The following is a 19,725-nucleotide window of genomic DNA, read 5'->3' on the forward strand; positions in this document are numbered from 1 at the left end:
ATGCCTCAGGCATTTTTTCAAAAATTTTCGATTTTTCAGAAATTTAGCCCCAGGCGTTGCCCGGGGCTATGCCTCAGGGCATAAAAAAATTTGCATATTCCCCCAGGCTACGCCTTAGGCATTTTATTGCACAATATTTGCCCTCAGGGAGTATTTATGCAAATTTTTTATCGCCTGGGGGTAATATGCAAATTTTTTATGCCCTCAGGCTACGCCTAGGGCTATGCCTCAGGCAATTTTTCGAAAATTTTGAAATTTTTAAAATATAGCCCCAGGCTTTGCCCTCAGGCTACGCCCCAGGGCAAATAAAAATTTGCATATTACCCCTAGGTGAAATGCCTTCATGGTACTCCCTCCTTGTACACATTTTTGCCTTTTCTTACTATCTTCTACACTTACCAGTCTTACCTGTACTCCTCCTTGCCCTTTCTTCCCATCTTCTACACTTACCTGTCTTACCTGTACAATCCTATTTACCCTTGTCATTTTCTATACTTACCAAACTTACCTGTTCACTCCTATTCACCCTTTCTTGCCATCTTGTATACTTACCTGTATACTCTTATATCCTTCCATCTTCTACTTCACAGACAATGGAGAAAGTGCCTACGTAACTGCTCAATCTTGAAAAAATACAACCAGTGAAATCTCTGCGAGAGAATTTAACCCTTTAATAAATGAAAAGAATAAGCCACACAATGTGCATTCGTACAGTGCACTGACAAAAAATATACATACGCAAAAGCACGTAAGCCAAACTGTACAGCAACTAGGACTTCCAAACTGCTTACTAATGAGATAATTTATTGCTATCAACAAAATCTTTCTAAAATAAAAAACAGTAGTGCTCTGAAAGGAAAAACGCATCTTGAAATTGAAACAACCATATGAAAGTAATTGACCGGTACTATTAAGTATATTAATATGAAGAAAAGAAATTACTTGCAAGTCACATTATTCCATGGCCAGCATTTGAAGTTCTCTTAAAAAAGACATTTTCAGCATAGTTCAGGAATCTAACAGTTACGCATTACATTCAAATAAACATTCTAAGACATGAATGCCTACATTGCATCTTCAACCAACACGAAACCACTTGCGAACGTAAAACCGTATTTAGAACGTTAATATACACGTTCATATGCTACACTTAACGAACAGGTATGCATAGCATCATGTAAACGTTAAATCATGTAAAAGCATTAGTAAACGTTGAACATGATGACGACCGTCGGCGGTAACGTATCGAATATCACCGTGCCGATGAATACTACGTATTCGAGATTGTTGCTCGACGAGCAGCATCTGTTCCAGTTGATGCTGATGAAAGTCGACAGCTTGTTGCGCGTCGAACATATCGGCGTCGAACCGATCGCCGTCGTCTACCCGACCGTAACGACCATACGGGATGCGATCGCCGTCGCCGAGGCGAATTCGCACGAATTCGACGCCGCCGCCAATTCTCTGATCAGCAAAGTTGTCCGTATATTTTTCGACAATTTCGTCGTCGGTGCTGACCACAACTTCTGCCTCGTCTTGATCGACATGTTCCGTTTTGTCGTGGTCGATTTGATCGTCGTCCGCGAACTGCGCTGGGTTCAACGGTCGGTACTGAACGCGTTGAACGAATGCCGGATTGAATCCCGTCCGCTTCAATCTCTTTTCCATCGACTTTCTACTTCGCCATCGACTTCTGTGTCCAGTGGGATACGACGTCCAAATGGCCGCCTGGCTCGACGAACGGGGCCAGGGTCGACCGTTGCCGTTGGTCGTACAATTTGCCCAACAACTGCTGCGCGTGTTTCTGATCGACAGCGGCGCCGGTACCGGCGAACAATACCAGCAACGTTTGCAAGTTGCCGCAGAAACCGACTTTTCCAACACCATCACTGCTTTGGCTAAACTGCTCGTACCGGCCGCCGTGGTCGACAAACGGGCCGCTCTGTTCGAACGGTTGCGTAACATGCCGCCGCACAGTCTGACCAACGCCATCGTCTACACGCTTCCGATGAATCTAATTTATTTACATGGTACATAACTTAATAATGAGGTTACTTTACATGTACTTCATTATGAATATGAAAGTTATCCACAAAATCTCTATAAAACAATTTTCATCATACCTCAATGGGAACCACTAGATGCCAACTCAAACTGCCATGGTGAAGTTGTATACTGATTAGATATCTCTTCTAATGTTGTAGCATATCCTACTGCAATCACAAACATTATCGACTTATGGCACCTTCACCTAAAACAGAACGTAACACACAACGGTAACGACATCACAACTCTTCATAGCAATAATGTAATCCACTGTTATGAATTTTGTGATGCCGTTGTAATAACCTGAATATATAGTGTGAATATGTGTACAAAAATGTGAAGATAAATTTGAGAAATAAAAATTTACATGAAAAAATTGTACGTAACATTAATGCATCACTTACTTGTTACTGACAAACAAAGAAATCAATCATGCAACAAAATATGCCATTTGTAGTTTTCTAAATGGCATGAAGTTTGAAGAAATTTCAGAAGCTTCTGAAAAATGTACGAAAGTAAAGTCGGCAAAATGGATCCGTAACTTCAGAACAAGGAATTGGCTCTAAGGGCTGCGTCGATCGAGCTGAGGTTTCAAGCGTATGCTGCAATGTATGCTTGGCAGAGCTGATTTGAGGACTACTTTATCGCTTGTTATCGTTTGTTGAATCAATGGATTATATCATGTGATCACGTCTGCCTCAAAATCAACTCAGCAAAATACCCGAATCTAAAAAAACGCATTACAAATAATCAAAAATACTTTTCAGAATTATTACGATGAGCGACTGAACATTTTCACTTACTTTTTACAATATGGCTGTTAAATAATGCTTGATCTAAACGTGATGTGACGTGAATTTCTGAAAGTGAATTTTATTAGTGTAGTCATTTCAAAATGAAAAACAGTAATGCGCACTTGTCTGTAATTAGCTTGTGAAGTAGCTGAAATTTAGGAAAAATAATAGAGTTAGAGACACCCTTCACTTTCCATTCACCATATTAGTAGAGTAATACAAATGACATGCATGACATAACACCATCACAATGCATAATATAACTTACCGCTTATTCACAGATAGCACTGAAGAGCGGAATTACAGTTGAGCCCCTGCGTGCTGCAATAACAGTGAACTGAATAACTGAATGTATACAAAGTACTCTGATTAAACACATAACGCTAAGTAAACTATGCAAATATTAAATCGACTTTGCCTGCGTTGAAAGAACCTAATTTTCATGCAGGAATAGCACACTAAAATGAATATTGCGAACAATTTTATTTAATAACATGATGAAATTTATTACGGTTTTATTTACACACTGCATATTACTAAGTAAAACGGCATTATCATGCAAATTTATTTTGCTAAAATTAGATGAAACGAACACTTATTAACCTGAAGCATTGCAAATTACTAAAAATAACTAGAAATGCTATTATTGCGTTGACTGAATTTAGCTGCTTGAACGTAAAAGGACAGGAACAAATAAAATGTATTACTCGAATAATATTTGCCCTATAATCTAACATACAAGGATAATAATTAAATAATTTTTACTGAAATTAGTATAATGATTAAAATAAATTTTCAGATTTACAAAACATTGAAAAACATTAATGAAATTTTATGGTAATCATTGTTTGCAATAGTACTGCTTTGTTTAAATTTAGCTGTTTCAAAGTAAGACATGATACAATAAATCACACTGGAGAAATAATGTTTCTTTTATAATAAAAGATATATAAATAATAAATAAATGGCTTCTACTGAAAACAGTTTAGAGAATAAAATAAAATTTGAGATTTATAAAACATTAAATAGCATTAATGAAATTTTATGGTAAACATTACCACAGAAATTATTATTAAATGCTAATTCTAAACATAGCAAGCAGATTTAAATGTTCAAAGAAGTATACATTTTTTGGTTCGATGAATTAATAACAGCTGTAACAGATGACAATCAAAAATTAGTTACAAGTAGTAATGCATATGTAAAAACTAAAAAAGAATAAATAATACAACCATCTACACAATTATAAAACAAATTTATGTTCTATAATCATCTATAGATAACAATGCCCATGAAAAGAAAAAACTATGAAATACTCAGTCATTACACCGCAATCATTTCCTAGAATAACGTATGAGCTGTATATTTTGGTAAAATAAATTGGCACATACAATTGTTAAATTTACAGATTTTCATATTGTGATTCATATAGTGCAGTTTAACACGTTGGAGCTGGAAAATGGACAGAGTCACATATAGAAGGAATGAATTCATTCACAGATAGAAACGGAAATCTTGATTGCAAGTGATATTTCAACGTTTGTAAAGAAATGTTCTCATTGCCGGACTGAAAACTGGAAAGGAAGAATTTGAATAGTTGAGAACGCTAAAGGATAGCAGCAGCTGTTTGCGCACATGTAAAAAATAAATGCAGGAGTGTTTCAGTTACTTCGTCATCTCAGAAAAATGGAGGCAACCTCAAGAGCTGGTGACATTCAACACTTAGTACGATCAGTATGCATTTCCAATAGATGATATTCAGAGAAAACAACAGTAATATTCATCCCAAGCCCCCATGAGTAAGCGCTCTCTGCTCAACGGAAGAGCATAATTCATATTCTACTTGGTGCCTTCTACAGCAGAGTAATAAATCGCGTTTATTGGGGGAGAGAGAGACAGACAATAAAGGATGCGGGAAAGGAATAAGGGAGAAGTGGTGCGATGGAGGAAGTGAGGTTGTTGAAAATAAATGGTTTTCATTCATCCAACCTTCACGTTTTATAATCAAGGGTTGGCTTCAATTTATCAATAAACTCAATAACTGGGGAGCTAAAGTCAGGTCCTAAATGATAGAAAGCATACAGTTTTATTTGTGCTAGCTTGATTCAATGTTCATTTTCAAGGGTGATGCAAATGATAGTACAGATTATAGTTTGCATATTCGAGGGTGGAAATGCCTGCTGAAGCGCACAAAAACAAAAGCTTTGATCAACAATATAGAAACTATTGGGGTATCAGTCAGGTCTGTGACAACAGCAGTTTGTATAACAGGGAGTATAACAAACAACGTGGTAAAGATCCCATTGTTCCTTCAATACGATGATACACTAGCCCTTGTGAGAACTATGAAGAATAAGCTTTATATCGTGATTCAGTGACTTCATGAATATTATCTATCATTGATAAGTCTGTCGTTGCAGAGTAATGCAGAATCGCACGAAAATCCTAGAAGCATGAAGATAAAAAAGAACTCCCTTTCTACCTATGCATTTCATTTCAAGAAGTCCCTGTAGTGTGAGTTAAACGTAAATTATGCACCATATTATGATATAATACATTTCATTCAAAAAATAACTTGAAAGATCTCTAAAAATGTAGCTGAACCAGTTATTTCAATTTATGAATGAAAATTTCCGGAAAATACTCTATTCAATTATCAGTCTCTGAAAAATACATTTGCAAGATAGCTCATTATTTAATAAGTTGCTGCTTTGCCTCTGGAAGCTAACCTAATTTTCCATCAGTAACTAAGCTTATTGACATAAACGCAGAGCTGAATTTTATTAAATATTGAACGGTGTTACATTTTTATTTACACACTTCATAATATGACTTACGCTAACATGAAAACGCACTAGTATGCAAATTTATTTGTACTAAAATCCCTTGAATACCTGTTAAGCTGAAATCATGAAAACAACAGGAACATCTAACTTTCATTGCACCGTACAATTTCACATGGATAATATTAATCTGACCAAAAATAATTAAATGAAAAATACAAAAAACAAGGAAAATTTTCCTCATAAATAAAAAAACCCAATGGGCATTGTTTGCGAAGAGACTTGGTTAAAATTCACAAAATGCAGAATTTTCAAAAACATCGAGATGATACATTTACAAGAAAACAATGTATTTTTCCAAATTATAAAACTTAATTAAATTTTGATTTGGATTTGTTGCTAATTCTAACTTCAATAAGTCATATGCTTCAGCACAAACAAAAGCACTTTTGATGTTATTTTTTTGCTTTAAAACGTATTATAAACTGAGAATCTTTCCATTATATTTACTTCACCCGGTTTTCTTTAATTTCTCAGTTGTCACTAATGTAAATTCAAAAAATGATCTAATGAAATTTCGACTGTATCATGAACATCATTACAGATGAGGAAATTGTAGTTTGAAATTGCAAATTTAAAATGTAGCAAGAGTTGGAAATATTTTATATTGTGCGTTTAAGAGAGAAAGAAAGAAAACTAAACAGTAAATATGTAAAGCGTCTTACCTGATAGCAAACACGTTGGTAGGATGAAGGAGAGGTAGGGCTTTTATAATTTGAAATTTATGCTAGTATTTGTTGAAGTGATGCACCATGAATGAGGAAATTCCGCACCGCTGTAGAGAGGACGCTCTTCATTAGTGAATGCTCATATAATAATCGCCTACAAATAATACACTATACTTTACATATAACGAATCGCTTTAGGATTTGAATGGCGCAAAGTACTTTCACCAAATTGCGGACGGCATAGTTCAGCATCAAATTATTATAGACTTTGTTTGCAGACCTGTAAATGCATATACATATATTTGCATAGGGTGAATATGAACACTAAGCTGGGACGGCGCTCCAAGACTAGGTGTTATTATCCGGTTAGACTCTAGTCTTGATCATCTCACATATGCAATTCATTTATTTCGTTGTGCTTTATATATTTCATTTTACTTTTAATTCTTCGATTGAAATCGTGTCGAGTAATACTTCGTTCAATACCACTTGCACAATAGATGGAATCAAATCAATAATACAATACCAAGTTCTGAAGTTATTCAAAATAAATAAAACACAATAAATGGAAAGAAAATTGAAAAAAAATAATTTACCTGATGTTCAACCAACCGGGTTGTCCAACCCTCAATCGTGAAAGCACATCACTGGCTAGTTCCAAATCCAGCGGGACGTTTTTCAGCAGTTGGGGTAGATCTTCTGGATCAAACATGTTGCGAACAAGATCAATTGCACTGGAAAAGTACCACGTTTTGAAAAATGGATCCCCAGGTCGAAGGCACGTCTGAAAATCTTCTTGTGTTACAGAAAAGTCTGATTTGGAAAAGGAAAAATCATTACAGTCGTTGAATAATACTGGGAAAGTCGGTGAAGCAACAGAAACGACATGTCAAATAAATCGTGACTAGGAGGCACGGATTTCTGTGCATCTTCACCCACTGGTACAACTTCTTTGTAAGTTTCAGTGATTCTAAACAAATTTTATTTTTTACAAGTGAAAAATGACAATCAAAATAACAAACTTGATCAATCGTTCGGCAAGCAAATTTAATTGGTCAATTGAAATTGCAGCCGCGCAGATGTAAAGCAACGATTTTCCAGACATCATGGTATTCAACATTTGTGGCCATCGTTCTAGAGCTTGATGAGCATCAAAAGCCTGTGAATAACCTTTTCTTTAAAATACGTCCCTTATGGACTCTAATTTAAAAGAAAAATTACCTTAACAATTGATTGAAGCGTAAATTCAGCTCTCAGAACCAAGTTAATAGTTGGTTGACCTTCTTGAATGTAAAGCTCTTTCCGCATCTCATCTCTGAATTTCGTATGTTCAATTGATTGGTGATTTAATATTTAAGAAAACAATAAACCTTATTGCCATCAAAGTATCCTGTTTTGTGTTTTAATGAATAATTTGTAATAATTATCGAAAAAAAACGCTTGCAGTACACTGGAACTGAATTATTTCATAACACTATAAAATTACATTTCATACTGAAAATTAATAATTCAAAAAATATTTGTATTTTTCAATTATTATGAATATCTGACAATCAACCTAAGGAATAATATGGTGGAACTGTCTCAACAGTATACAATATTAAATAATAGCAATGTTTGAAGTCTTATGATTAATTGAAAGAGGCAAACTCACCCTTAAGTACAGATATGAACTGGAAATTGAAAATGGTGAAGTTGTGGAATCATCATGCTACTGAAGTATAATAGTTTCTCTTTCAACCTGTTTTTCCTAAAAATAAAATATTATAAATGAATAAAACATGTGCATGAAATTTTGTTTGCTCAAGGTAATGTAAATTCGTCATAGCACATGTTTACCAGAAAGCGCATGCAAATTTTCATTCGCCTGCCATGCTTTTCGTATAGAAATTTGCATGTAATTTCTCTCTTCAACAAGTATGATGCTTAGTTTTCATTCCAAACATAATTTTATCGACCGTTAACCTGAAATCATTCTGAACGACATTTTTTCAGATACAACATTGAAATATTAATCATTTTAATAAATATTTCCCACTATTATTTGTAATTTGTTTGCTTAAATAAATTTGCCAGTTATTTCAAACGATTCCTTCTTCTGTAACATACAAAGCAATTTCATGTTTCTGAAAAGCTATCCACATATGTACATATCTAGTTAACTAACAGAACATTGTCAATAGGAATGTCAACCTGAGTCTAATGTGACAATTTAAATAATCTGTTAAGAATTATTTATTCATTTATAGTACTGGGGTTGATTTTGTTGGATCATGTAATCCATGTAACTGTCATGGATCATTTTTCTCACATTCCTCTCACTGGCTAGACCCAGCTATTTTATCATTTGATTATTGCAAAAATCACATTTTAGCTGTGCAAATCATCTGCTGAAAATTAAGAAAATGTTTTTCTAACTGCAATTACAATAATTGAAATTCAATCAGTACTCTGTTCACAAAAGAATACTACAATCATCTACTCTACTAGAATTCAATACTGGAATTAATAAGGGAAAGAATTTCAATTAAATATAATTAATTGATTTATTTTTGTGAAGAGTTTTCAGTTGTAAACTCCATTTTCATCAGTTTCCAAATCGACCTGTTCAAAATTGTTGCACAGTTCAAACAAATTCCATACGCATATGCATATAATTGGAACAATTTATAATTTATATGACCTGTGGTCGCGGTCAACCTTCAGCTAATTTTAAATGCACAAAACTGCCTGCCCGTCTGTCATTCTATTCTTCTATTCTTGAGAAAGAAGCAAACTTCGCTTCTCATTCACAGATAAAATCCAACTAGTACAGATTTAATGAAAAGTTGAAAATTAAGTACACATCTAGTTGAAATTGTACAGACACCCAGATGCGAATAAAGTGAATGGTTTAATTTTGTTTTTGGAAAATGAACTACAGTTATTCTTGTTGTTGTTGTTGACCTTGCCCAATGTCCGAAATACAGTTGTTGGCCAGTGACCTCATGTTGTTGACTATAATTGGAAAAGAGCATTCAGTTTTGCACTTTGTGTATTTCTCCGTATTTCATTCTGAATTGATAATCTTGAAGATGCGATCCAAAGGTGGACAGTCGGTAAAAAGAAGCTTAACCATACCCAGAATAACAACACTGACCAGAGGCTCTTGGTCGAAACTGTATGCGTTGAGTATAAGAAAAGCGGCCACTTCAGACGAAAGTGTCACGTCAAAATGTGCAGTGTCAGAAAAAAAGCAAGAAAAAGATGAAAGTGCAACAAGTTCGAACATCTCGGATCAACTGAATGCGATGGTGAAAGAGGACAACACTGCTGCACCGGATGTTGATGTTGATGTTGAAATAGCTCAAATGGTGGGAATACTGAAAAAAAAATCTCACCTCATAGGTCCACAGCTTTGGAACAAACGGTTAGCACAAAAAAGTGCTTTTTATTTTCGATAAAAAAAAATTTTCTTGAATTTCAATTTCCAACTTGAATCAACCAACTAACTAACTGAATATAATTGCAGCTTTTTTCTACTCAAAGATGGCTATTTGTTCTACTATCCAGTTGTGGAAAAGCACAAGTTCAAGCGCAACAAACGACTCAATCTTCATCCAAAAGTAATTTCTTTAAAATTCTTGATTTTTGCCAAATTATACGTATAAAACATCGGATTTCAAAATGTAGGGAATTTTATCCTTAGAAAGATGTCAAGTCGATCTGTGCGGAGACGATGGCGAAGTTCACTGCATTTCAATAAACAGAGATGATTTTCTTGTATGTTGGATTGTTTTTTGTAATTCATACAGAACATACAACATTGGTTTTGTTTTTTCCATCACAGCAACCAGTTCTGTTAGCTTGCAACGGTGAGTCGAATCAACAGCGGTGGCTTGCAGCGTTGCGTGAAGCATGCTTCGTGTAAATTCGTGAGACTGCGTTGTGCTGGTGTAATGGTTATTCAGAAAACCGCTAATTAACCGATTGTCGATTTTCAGTTCAACGTCGAATTACAGAAAACAGTCGGAAAAGTTGAAAATGTTGGAAGAAAATTTGGTAAAAGTAAAGAAAGAAAAGCAACATTTCATGGGTAATAAAAGTGAAATGCATATGAATATATGCAAATGTAGCAACAAAGAGCAACAAAGCAATATTTATACCCCTTTTGATAAAATGAAATAATTACCAAAATCTGCATTTCACAGATCTGTTAAACGTAGAAGTGATGGCTGTACGAGCGGAATCGGAAAAAAGCAAAGCTCTGCTAAGCCAAAGTGACAGCTTGGAGCAAGAGAAATGCAAGCTGGAAAAAATTATCGCCCAACTACGAGATGAACTCATACAAGTTCGAGAGTAAGCAGTGAATGAAATGCAGTTCGCGAAACAAAATAAATAATTATTCAAATTGCAGAGAACTCAGCAAAAATTACGAAGAAACTCATCAACTACTGGAAGAGAAATTTCACATCTCCATAAAAAGCCAAAAAGTAGAAGCGCAGAACAAAGTAAAATGCAAATTCTCCAATGTACTTATTATTATAATTATTTTTTTTTTCTTTTTTTTTCTTGAATAAAATAGGAAATGCGAAATCAGAAACAACTGCTCGAAGAAAGCATCCGTATTAAAGTATCTGAAAATGATGCGCTTGTCGAAGAAATCAGCCGACTGACCATTCGCAAAGGGGAATTGGAAAATGATCTGAAAAGAGCCAACTGGACAATCAATCAGCTTCAGAATGCGAAAATCGACCTTGAAACAAAGTAGAAAATGCACAATGGACACAAAAAACAATATCTAACATTTGAAAATTTTTTCAGGTTGAAGAAGCTTTCAGAAAGCAAAGATCGACTGGAAAATGAACGACGCTATTTCGTCGGTCAAACAAGGAAAATGGTAGTCGGCGTCGACACGTTGACCAGAGAAAATTCATTCCTCAGTCAAGAATTGCAGGTTGAAAAAATTTGTTTAAATTCTACTCTGTAAAAAAAAGTGAAAAATTTGAATAATCTCAAGGAACGCCATGGTCAGTGGCTACGCGCTGAGAAGCATCTGCGAGAGGCGCAAAATGCGTGGTGTCGCATTGAACGCAAACTGACTTGGGATCGAAGCCAACTGACGGCTAAACTTGTCCAAGAAACACTCAGAGATGCTCAAATTATTAGCAGTTAAGAGAATTGTTTTTTTGCTTTTTTAAAAATCAAAGAAAAGAATATTTTTCTAAACTATGCTTACTTTGATGCAGATTACTTCAGTGAACAAATGGAAACTGCCCAGAGCAGCAGGCTGGACGAGAACTGCAACAGAGTGTCGTCCAGTGATCATCACAAGCAGAACATAATAATACACGGTCGACCGAGGGAAAAGGCGAAAAGTTTCATCTGCAATGATTAATTTAAAATTACAAAGCCAACAAACTGTAAACATATATATATTTTTAGCGGTTTTCTTCGCCAAAGAAGTGAAATTAAAAAAAATAAAACAACATATCCGCTTAAGCGTGTATTATTTTAATTTTCCCAATCCGCTCGAAAATGGTTCATTGATTGAATAGTTTTTCAAACGTCAACAAGTGTTTCGCAATGGCATGCAGTAGAAGTGAGGAAAAAAAAATAGAAGATCGAACAGTATATACAGCAAATTGAAACCATTTCAAAAGACAAAAATATACATTAAAACGATAAAAGATGATGAAAATTGTAAAATCACGATGAATAAAGAATTTTTTCTCTTTTTTTATAAAAAACCACTCACGAATACAGTGTGTGCTTGTGTAATTATTGTACAAGTGTGACGACTGGCTGACTACAAGTGTTCAGAGCATAGCGGACAATTTTGGTCCCCACAACAAAACAGTTGATAAATCAGGACGTCGTCACTGTCCCGAAAAACGACAAGCTGAGAAGAGAAGTGTAAGTAAAAAACACTAAGTAGCTGCTTGCAATAAAAAAGGAAAAAAAACTGATTTAAGTAAAAAAATAGAAAAGTAAAAAAATGTAAAAACCAATAAAAGAGAAAGATTTGGTTTTTCTTCCCTTTTCCTGCACTGCACCACAGCTTTGAAATACCATAATACAGTAAGCATGAATAATCGGTGAGTTGAAAAATAAATGGCGGTGGCTTGGGTTTTGATCAAGTTTTCGAGGGATTTTTTTGTTTGAAAAAGTACAGCAACAAAGTAGAAACTATAAAACTACTGCAAATAAAAATATTCCAATAAAAAGCTTCTGTTTCCCACAAACAGCTTCTGATAGGTTCAACGGAAACGCGTGTAGCGCATTCCATCCTGCTCGGAAACAGCAGTACCAGAAGCAGCAGCAGCAGTAGCAGGTTCGCGGACTGCTTCAAGTTCGGCTCGATCCCAGCCCGTAGTTGGATTTTCAGCCGGCGTTTCTGTGGAATATCCGTTGCCTGGCAAAACTCGAACCTAAAAGAAAAGAAATAAGCAAGAAAAAGCGTTGTTGTTGTTGTTGTTGTATTTTTGTGAGAATACAGTACTTCTGCAAGTAGAATTTGATCTTACCTGCCCTTCCCGTTCGTATCCTGGATTTTCAAACGCCACAGAACCAGCATTTGCACCGCTTGTTGGTCGCTTTTTCAACTTAAGCAAAAACGTTGGCAAGAGGTAAGGCCGGCGGGTGAAATATACAGCCGAAAGTATCACAGCGAACAGTAAGAATAGAACGAAGAAAACGATGAACAAAACTCCAGCCGAAGACAAGTGATTTGCATCACTCGAAGCTGAAAAAGCAAAAGTAAAAGAAATAAACAAGAAAATGAGAGAAAGAGAAAACAAAAATACAAACTGCACATACCGATGTAATCCCAGCGATCCGCACTTGGAAAATGATAACTAACAGTTGGTGAAAAGGAAGAAAACCCGTTGTGGTTAGCTGCAATAACGCTGATCGCATACATCGAAGACACGTTCAAGTTCGACAATATTGCAAACGGCTGTTCAGTTCGAACCTGAAAAAAAACAGACATACAGACAGTGCTTAAAAAATAAACTTATTTACAAAATTCAAAAAATAATAAGCAAACCTTTGAAAAATGCTCCGCACCAACTTGCTGGTAATAAACAATGTAAGTGGTGGCCATTTTGTAATTTTTCGGTGCTGCCAACCAGGAGACGTTCAACGAAACTCCAGATCCAGGTACAGGATCGACGCGAACATTGGTCGGCGGAGCCGGCATTGCACCTAAGTTGAGCAGAACAACGTAAACACATAGAAACAGAAACCAACTCAAGAGAAACAAACAACTCACGATGACCCTCCTGTACGCAGTATAAGATCTCGGATGTATATTTGAGACAGTCGAGATGCGGTGGCACTTCTTCCGATTGATGACAATAAGCCAAACATTTGTTCGGCACTTCGGCTGCGAAACAACACGATCTATGATCCATTCCATCTGGAAGAATCAATCAATCATTCCTTGTTGCCTGATTGCATCAACTTCAAAATCAAACATACCTTTCGCGCATTGAAGCAGTTTTGGAAATTCGTTCATGCAGTGGGGATTTTTCACGTAAACCGAAACGTCAATGTCGACAGTGCAAGCCGACAAGCATTCTTCTTGAACATGCTTTTCTTGGCAACAGCCTGATACAAAAAAAATGATAACAAAATTACATCACTGATGAAATAAATAAAAATCAACTTACTCAACAGTGTCTTCGGTTCAGACGGCATGACCAATGTTTCCACTGAAAAAATAGAATTATGTTTTTTCACAACATGAAAAAAAAGAAATTAAAATTTAACAATTTTACCAATTAAATAAGCAGTCGCTTTGGCGCAGTCAATCTCATTGCAAGCCAAACACGAATAAAAGCCAGAATCGGATTCACTAACTTTGCTGATCTGAAAATGTGCAATTTTTTTAAATTAAATAATAGATATATATTTTTTTTTTAATTTTCACCAATTTACCAATAACGAAACGTTGAAACTGAACGGCGAGTCACTGTTGTCAGTGATGTAGGCGTAACGACCGCTCTCCGGCAGTACAATTGTCCTTTCAGAAGAGTTGTGCTCATGAACCCACTGGATCGTCATCATCGGATATGACCGCACGTGACAATTGAGCTGGGCATTGGCACCGGCGTACACGACCACCGGGTAGATGCTGGTGCTGACTACTGGTGAGACTGAAATAATAATAATAATATTCAAGAATGCAGCTTATTTTTTCTCTTGCAAAAATCAAAAATACGCATCAATCAAATATAGACGAGAAATTCTTACATCGAACAGGCAAGAAATGCCGCTTTTGCACAGTTTCTCCGAAAACACTCTCTCCAATGCACAGCAACGATTTCAACGCGTCCGAACTGCTAGCCGAATCGATCGTATACGTAGCCTTGTCTCGTCCGTATGCCTATATCAAAATTCAAAAAATACATATAATCAAATCAAAGTTAAAATATATATATATATATAAATGTCATTGAATAAAAAAATCACTTACGACAACTTCGTCACCCGCTTTCATCGTCAAATTGTATACCCATCCACTGCGCACAACGCAGCTGACAACAATTGAACTCCCAATTTGGAATGGAGGCCGCGGTACTGTAACGAATGCTAATTCCGTGGCTTCTTTACCTTAAGAATAATAATCATTTTTCAATATTTTTCGTCAGAAAAAAAGCCATCTCCTAACCTTGCCATGTGGAAAATTCGACCGTTTCCGATGGAAAACTGTTTATACCTCGTGCCGTATCATAAGCAGTAATATAGACAACGTACACCGAATGTGGTTCCAAATCTTTCAATACAACAGAAGAATCGTTCGTTTCAACCTAAGAATATATCAAATAATAATAACAGTTTGCAGCACTAGTCATAACAACAATATCATTTATTATTTTTTACCTGATTCCAATTTTTCGCATCCGACTTTTTGTACATCACTTTGAAAACGTGAGATTTAATGGTATTGCCCAAATAGGACAGGCCGGACCACTGCCAAGTAATATTGGCAGAGCCTTCATGATACCAAACTTTGTTAATAGAATGAGGTGAAAGTGGTCTATCATCGGAAACTGAAAAGCGAAATAATAATAAGTTTGTTAGTTGTACTACACAAAAATTTGTACAAAGAACAAAAAAAGCACAAATAATATTTACGTTTCCCACTGTCGCTAGATTCAGTTGTGAACGTGATGTGGTTGCTCGGCACACTGGAGCCGTATTTGTTCCAAGCTAACACTACGGCCAAATATTCCACAGACGGTTGCAAGGTGGTTATCACAATTGAAGTATCGGTAGTGTTGTGCTGAAAGGGAATAAAAATTCGTTTGCAAAAAAAGAAGCATCATACTTGAAAAAAAAATTAATTCCCATAAAGAGAAAGCAAATGACAAAAAAGTGGAGAGGAAAATTTATAATTACTTCAGAATAGATGCGTGAATTTTCTGAAATGATCACTTCGTAATGTTCCAACGGTACCGACTGTTCCGGTGGATCCCACGTCAATTTCACCCAATTGTGATTTTCTTCAAGTAGACGCAGGTTGGTCGGCGGACCGGGTAGTCTCACTGCAAACACAACAAGCTTCACTAAAAGCTACCAATACCACGAATAAATTCTTACAAACGCCGTGCATGCTGCATTTGGCTATGGAAGTTACGTGCTTGACACAAGAGAAATGCTGACTGCCAATGTATTTCACTGGACCGTAGCAGAAATCTAAACACTGATCAGGCACGTCCGCTTCGATGCAACATGGCCGATGATCTCGTCCGTCTGAAAAATAACGAATCACACACGTTCAGCAGCATCGGCAACAACGACAACAACATACCGCCAGCACAGTCTACTATTGTTTTGATATCTTTTATACACTGAGAACCCAAATTGAACATATCCGCCACAGATACGTTGTAGCTGCACAAAGTTAAGCAGTTCTGCTCGACACCTTTCAACTGACAACATTCGGTGATATTTTTGACCGGAATGTGAAAATCCGGACGGACAAACTCTTCTGAAATAAAACTTTTCCCGCTCAGAAAAAACAAACAAAACAACAACAAAAAAAACTCATTTTACCACTGGGGCAGCAATAACCGGAAGAATCATCCAAATCCGCGTCCGTGCAAACAAAATACGCTGGACAATCGATCAATTTGTCACACTTGACCACCTCGCCATAGGGACCGCGCAACGGCATGCCGGATTCGCAAAAATTGAATTCTAAAAATAGACGTTGATTGTGATCGTAAAAATTTTTATTCTTCTTCTTCAACATACCTTTGGAACCTGTAAAAAAGTCGATTACTGTAGACTTCAAACTAGTGCCGTGCCTTGTGTGTGCCAAAACGTAAACGCTAACGACGGAATTCGGTTCCAAATCGATCAACTCGTAGGGACTAATAGCGTGCTTGATCTTAAAAACCAACCAACTGTGTAAATTGATCAATCGAAATCATTTTGCTATTGTGAAAAAGAAAGTTTTACACGTCAACGCAAAACAATACCCCTATGCACTGTGTTTGCTATGGAAATCAATTATATTATCAATTAACAATTCCTTATCGCTCATAAATATCGGATAATAAATAGTAAGTCGCACATTTCCCAGCACACCACGTCATTACAGAATGAATAAGAGAAAAAAAACACGTTTCAACGTACTTCGTCGTATTGCTTGTTGACACTATCTCGGACAAACAACGAATAGCTCTGCACATCGTCGGCATTGGTAACTGGAGGATCCCAAGTGATTATAGCCGAAAACGGGCCCTGTTTCTGAACGGTGACATTCTGCGGCGGCGATGGATGAGTGACTGAAAACCAATCCCAATTTGAACGATGACTTATGGAAATTTTCATAATCGACTTACTGTAGCCTTCGCGCAAGCACGAATAGATCGCGTGCATGTCCAAACTCAAACAGAGCACACTGGTGAGACCAAGATCCGAAGCGGTGCCGTCGCAAAGTTTCAAACATTCACCGCCGACGCCCTTCTGCTTGCAACAGGCGGTGTGATTTCGACCATCTGAAGAAGAAGAAGAAGAAGAAATTATTGTTGGAAAAGTTTAGCAAATTGCAAATAATACACAGCCACGCCCAAGGCCCACCACCCACTCACCGGCCAGACAAGGGGCCACGTCGGCAAATTCGCTGCGGCATGTGACGGCAATGCTGAAAGCGCTGAACGCCAGAGGAACTTCGTTCAAATCGCACAACTTGTTAATGCATTCGGGCGAGACCAAATTTCGCTTGCAGCAGCCGTAAACATCGGGCAAACTGCTGTTCGAGTAGACAACTGAAACAGAAATGAAAAAAAACAAACAGAATTTTTGCATATCTCATCATGGATTCCATTTTTCAACGCTCACCTGCCTCCGTAGCAGCGGTCTGCTTGGATGTGGGCAAGCTGACACCGAAACTGTTGCTGGCCGTCGCAAAGACCAAATAATGCGTCGAAGCTTTCAAATTTTCAATTACCGCGCAAGTATCAGTTGTATTCACCTGCAAGCAACACAATTTGGACCACAAACATCACATTCACATATATATATATATATATACCTCATTGAATTTGTATTCACGGACGTCAGTTTCGTTGGTCAACAAATTGTGCGTCATAATCAGTAGTGATTGTCGTTTTTCACGGTGATGCAGAGCGGTGGAATCGGAGAAACGATCCGAAACATCGGCTGAATTGAAAGGATTAGCTCTGACCGTGGACAACGGCGAACCGTCCACCTCGTCACCTTCCCCAGTCAAAAATGGGATGCTTAATGAAAATCGATTAATTAAAAAATGCAAAAAAACAAAACAAAACTTACCCACCGCCGAGGAACGGAAACCGTGGAACCTCTTGATACCGGACAGTGTAAAAATCGACCGTATCTGCACGAATACGAGGCGGCTGCCAGCAAGCCATCAGTGCAGACGAATTGATGGCGTTGACGGTCAATTTTTCGGGGGGTCCGGGAAACGGTACTGCAAGAAAAAAAATACCAAATACAATTAAAATTTCATTGTACGTGTTACAAAAAGTTGGATGAAAATAAAGCAGTTGTTGAAAACTCACGATATGCTCTTTCGTAGCAGTCGAAAATTTCAGGCATCCAATAAATACAGAATTGATTTGACCGTTTCGCTTCTGTCATCTGACCGTGGCAAAATTCCCAACAAAATACTGGGACGAAGTTAATTCTGCAGCAATGGACGTGACTGACGTTGCCTTGAAACGCAATAATAAATAATAATAATAATAATGGATAAATTTGTGTTCGTAGATGGGAACTTTACTGATCAAAAATATGCTCACCTCCTTCTGTGACACAGGAGAGCAATTTTTCATATTCATCTTCGCATGCAACCGGGTCGAATTTGTGCAATTCAATCATGCTCGGCTTGCAAAGTGGGAGACATTGCGATCGGACGCCCATCTTTTCGCAGCATTCTGAAAATCGGCAAAGTTGTAAAAATTGTACAGAAAAGAGAGAAAAAATGGCATCGTATAACGCGCGTACCCGAATGATCGAACGTGTAAAATCGTTTCGATGGAAGCAAACCGTACTCTGAAAAATAACAACAAATCATTAATAATTGAAATGAATGAAATTTTAAATTTGAAATGGATCATCAGTAGTTCACCTAAAATTTCCAAATCCATTTCAACATCATTCGAACCGGTCATCTGACAACGATAAGTGCCAGTATCTTCGTAAGTGAGATTTGTCAAAACTAAAGTGTAATCTTCCGACTCTGAAAACAAGCGACAAAATTTTACATCCATTGATTAAACAACATTGATTGAAAATAGCTCAATTCACCACAAGCGCAACAGGAATTTTCCAAACAGTACAAACCAGGAGCACAGAAAGGACCATCAGAATAGCAAGTATCATTGCAATCTGAAATTGGATATATATTTTAAAAAAAAGAAAAATTATCGAATAACCTTTAACAATTTATATTTTATTAAGAAAAAAAAATAATAATAACCCTTCGTATGATCTAACGTAATGCCGTGACGAATGTATGCTCTCCCGTCGTAGCCGAAAACATCGGTTCCTTCAGCAATGAGCTTGTTGTCTTTGTACCATTTGACCTGACAATGGAAAGGTGAAATTGAATTAAAATTTACATTAAATTTATTCAGCAATTGGTAGGTAAAAAAAAGGATAAATTTCCAAATTGTTTCGCTTCAAAAGTTAACAATATAATTAAAAATTGGTCATTCGACAAATCAATACAATTTATTAGTGCGCTTGCTCGTGTTGGTGCAATACTACTGTGGAATAACTTGAACATTTCGCTCGTAATTATCGATCCAAGTCATCTTAAGCAGTGGAATTAATTGCTGGTAGAAATGAGATTTTAAAAAGGGAAAAGAGAGGGAATAAATAAAAAACACAAGAAAC

At 36.7% G+C, this 19,725-nt stretch overlaps 5 protein-coding genes across 5 annotated transcripts; 2 read left to right on the forward strand and 3 right to left on the reverse strand.

Annotated features, from left to right (window-relative positions):
- Positions 1-1,173: 1,173 nt before the first annotated feature.
- Positions 1,174-5,603, reverse strand: Tsp_04206 (putative H(+)-transporting two-sector ATPase subunit a). Its single transcript, XM_003374974.1, has 4 exons — positions 5,570-5,603; positions 2,850-2,906; positions 2,273-2,349; positions 1,174-1,995 (listed from the first exon to the last, which is right to left on the reverse strand). Exons 1-4 carry the CDS (start codon positions 5,601-5,603, stop codon positions 1,174-1,176), a joined length of 990 nt encoding a protein of 329 aa, XP_003375022.1.
- A 1,007-nt stretch (positions 5,604-6,610) lies between these two features.
- Positions 6,611-9,368, reverse strand: Tsp_04207 (mediator of RNA polymerase II transcription subunit 24). The gene is made up of 10 exons (XM_003374975.1): positions 9,219-9,368; positions 8,604-8,686; positions 8,026-8,101; positions 7,838-7,845; positions 7,573-7,666; positions 7,374-7,510; positions 7,192-7,321; positions 6,948-7,135; positions 6,790-6,883; positions 6,611-6,631 (listed from the first exon to the last, which is right to left on the reverse strand). Exons 1-10 carry the CDS (start codon positions 9,366-9,368, stop codon positions 6,611-6,613), a joined length of 981 nt encoding a protein of 326 aa, XP_003375023.1.
- A 57-nt stretch (positions 9,369-9,425) lies between these two features.
- On the forward strand, positions 9,426-10,518 carry Tsp_04208 (hypothetical protein). The gene is made up of 4 exons (XM_003374976.1): positions 9,426-9,760; positions 9,880-9,956; positions 10,146-10,257; positions 10,335-10,518. Exons 1-4 carry the CDS (start codon positions 9,426-9,428, stop codon positions 10,516-10,518), a joined length of 708 nt encoding a protein of 235 aa, XP_003375024.1.
- A 43-nt stretch (positions 10,519-10,561) lies between these two features.
- Tsp_04209 (hypothetical protein) lies at positions 10,562-11,728 on the forward strand. Its single transcript, XM_003374977.1, has 6 exons — positions 10,562-10,689; positions 10,748-10,841; positions 10,916-11,097; positions 11,155-11,287; positions 11,351-11,501; positions 11,580-11,728. The coding sequence occupies exons 1-6, from the start codon at positions 10,562-10,564 to the stop codon at positions 11,726-11,728; spliced, it is 837 nt and encodes a 278-aa protein (XP_003375025.1).
- Positions 11,729-12,590: 862 nt separating this feature from the next.
- Positions 12,591-19,643, reverse strand: Tsp_04210 (putative DB module). Its single transcript, XM_003374978.1, is given in 32 exon segments — positions 12,591-12,761; positions 12,858-13,075; positions 13,150-13,303; positions 13,379-13,580; positions 13,597-13,750; positions 13,813-13,941; positions 14,004-14,045; positions 14,112-14,202; positions 14,272-14,489; positions 14,635-14,719; positions 14,810-14,946; positions 15,005-15,143; positions 15,217-15,386; positions 15,472-15,619; positions 15,736-15,909; positions 15,941-16,089; positions 16,148-16,327; positions 16,393-16,536; positions 16,594-16,729; positions 16,978-17,129; positions 17,187-17,342; positions 17,436-17,612; positions 17,686-17,818; positions 17,879-18,086; positions 18,139-18,295; positions 18,387-18,539; positions 18,627-18,761; positions 18,832-18,879; positions 18,956-19,066; positions 19,171-19,215; positions 19,307-19,412; positions 19,608-19,643. 32 exon segments carry the CDS (start codon positions 19,641-19,643, stop codon positions 12,591-12,593), a joined length of 4,458 nt encoding a protein of 1,485 aa, XP_003375026.1.
- Positions 19,644-19,725: the final 82 nt, after the last annotated feature.

Source organism: Trichinella spiralis (genome assembly GCF_000181795.1).
Source record: "Trichinella spiralis strain ISS 195 chromosome Unknown Scfld5, whole genome shotgun sequence".
Taxonomy (NCBI): Eukaryota; Metazoa; Nematoda; class Enoplea; order Trichinellida; family Trichinellidae; genus Trichinella; species Trichinella spiralis.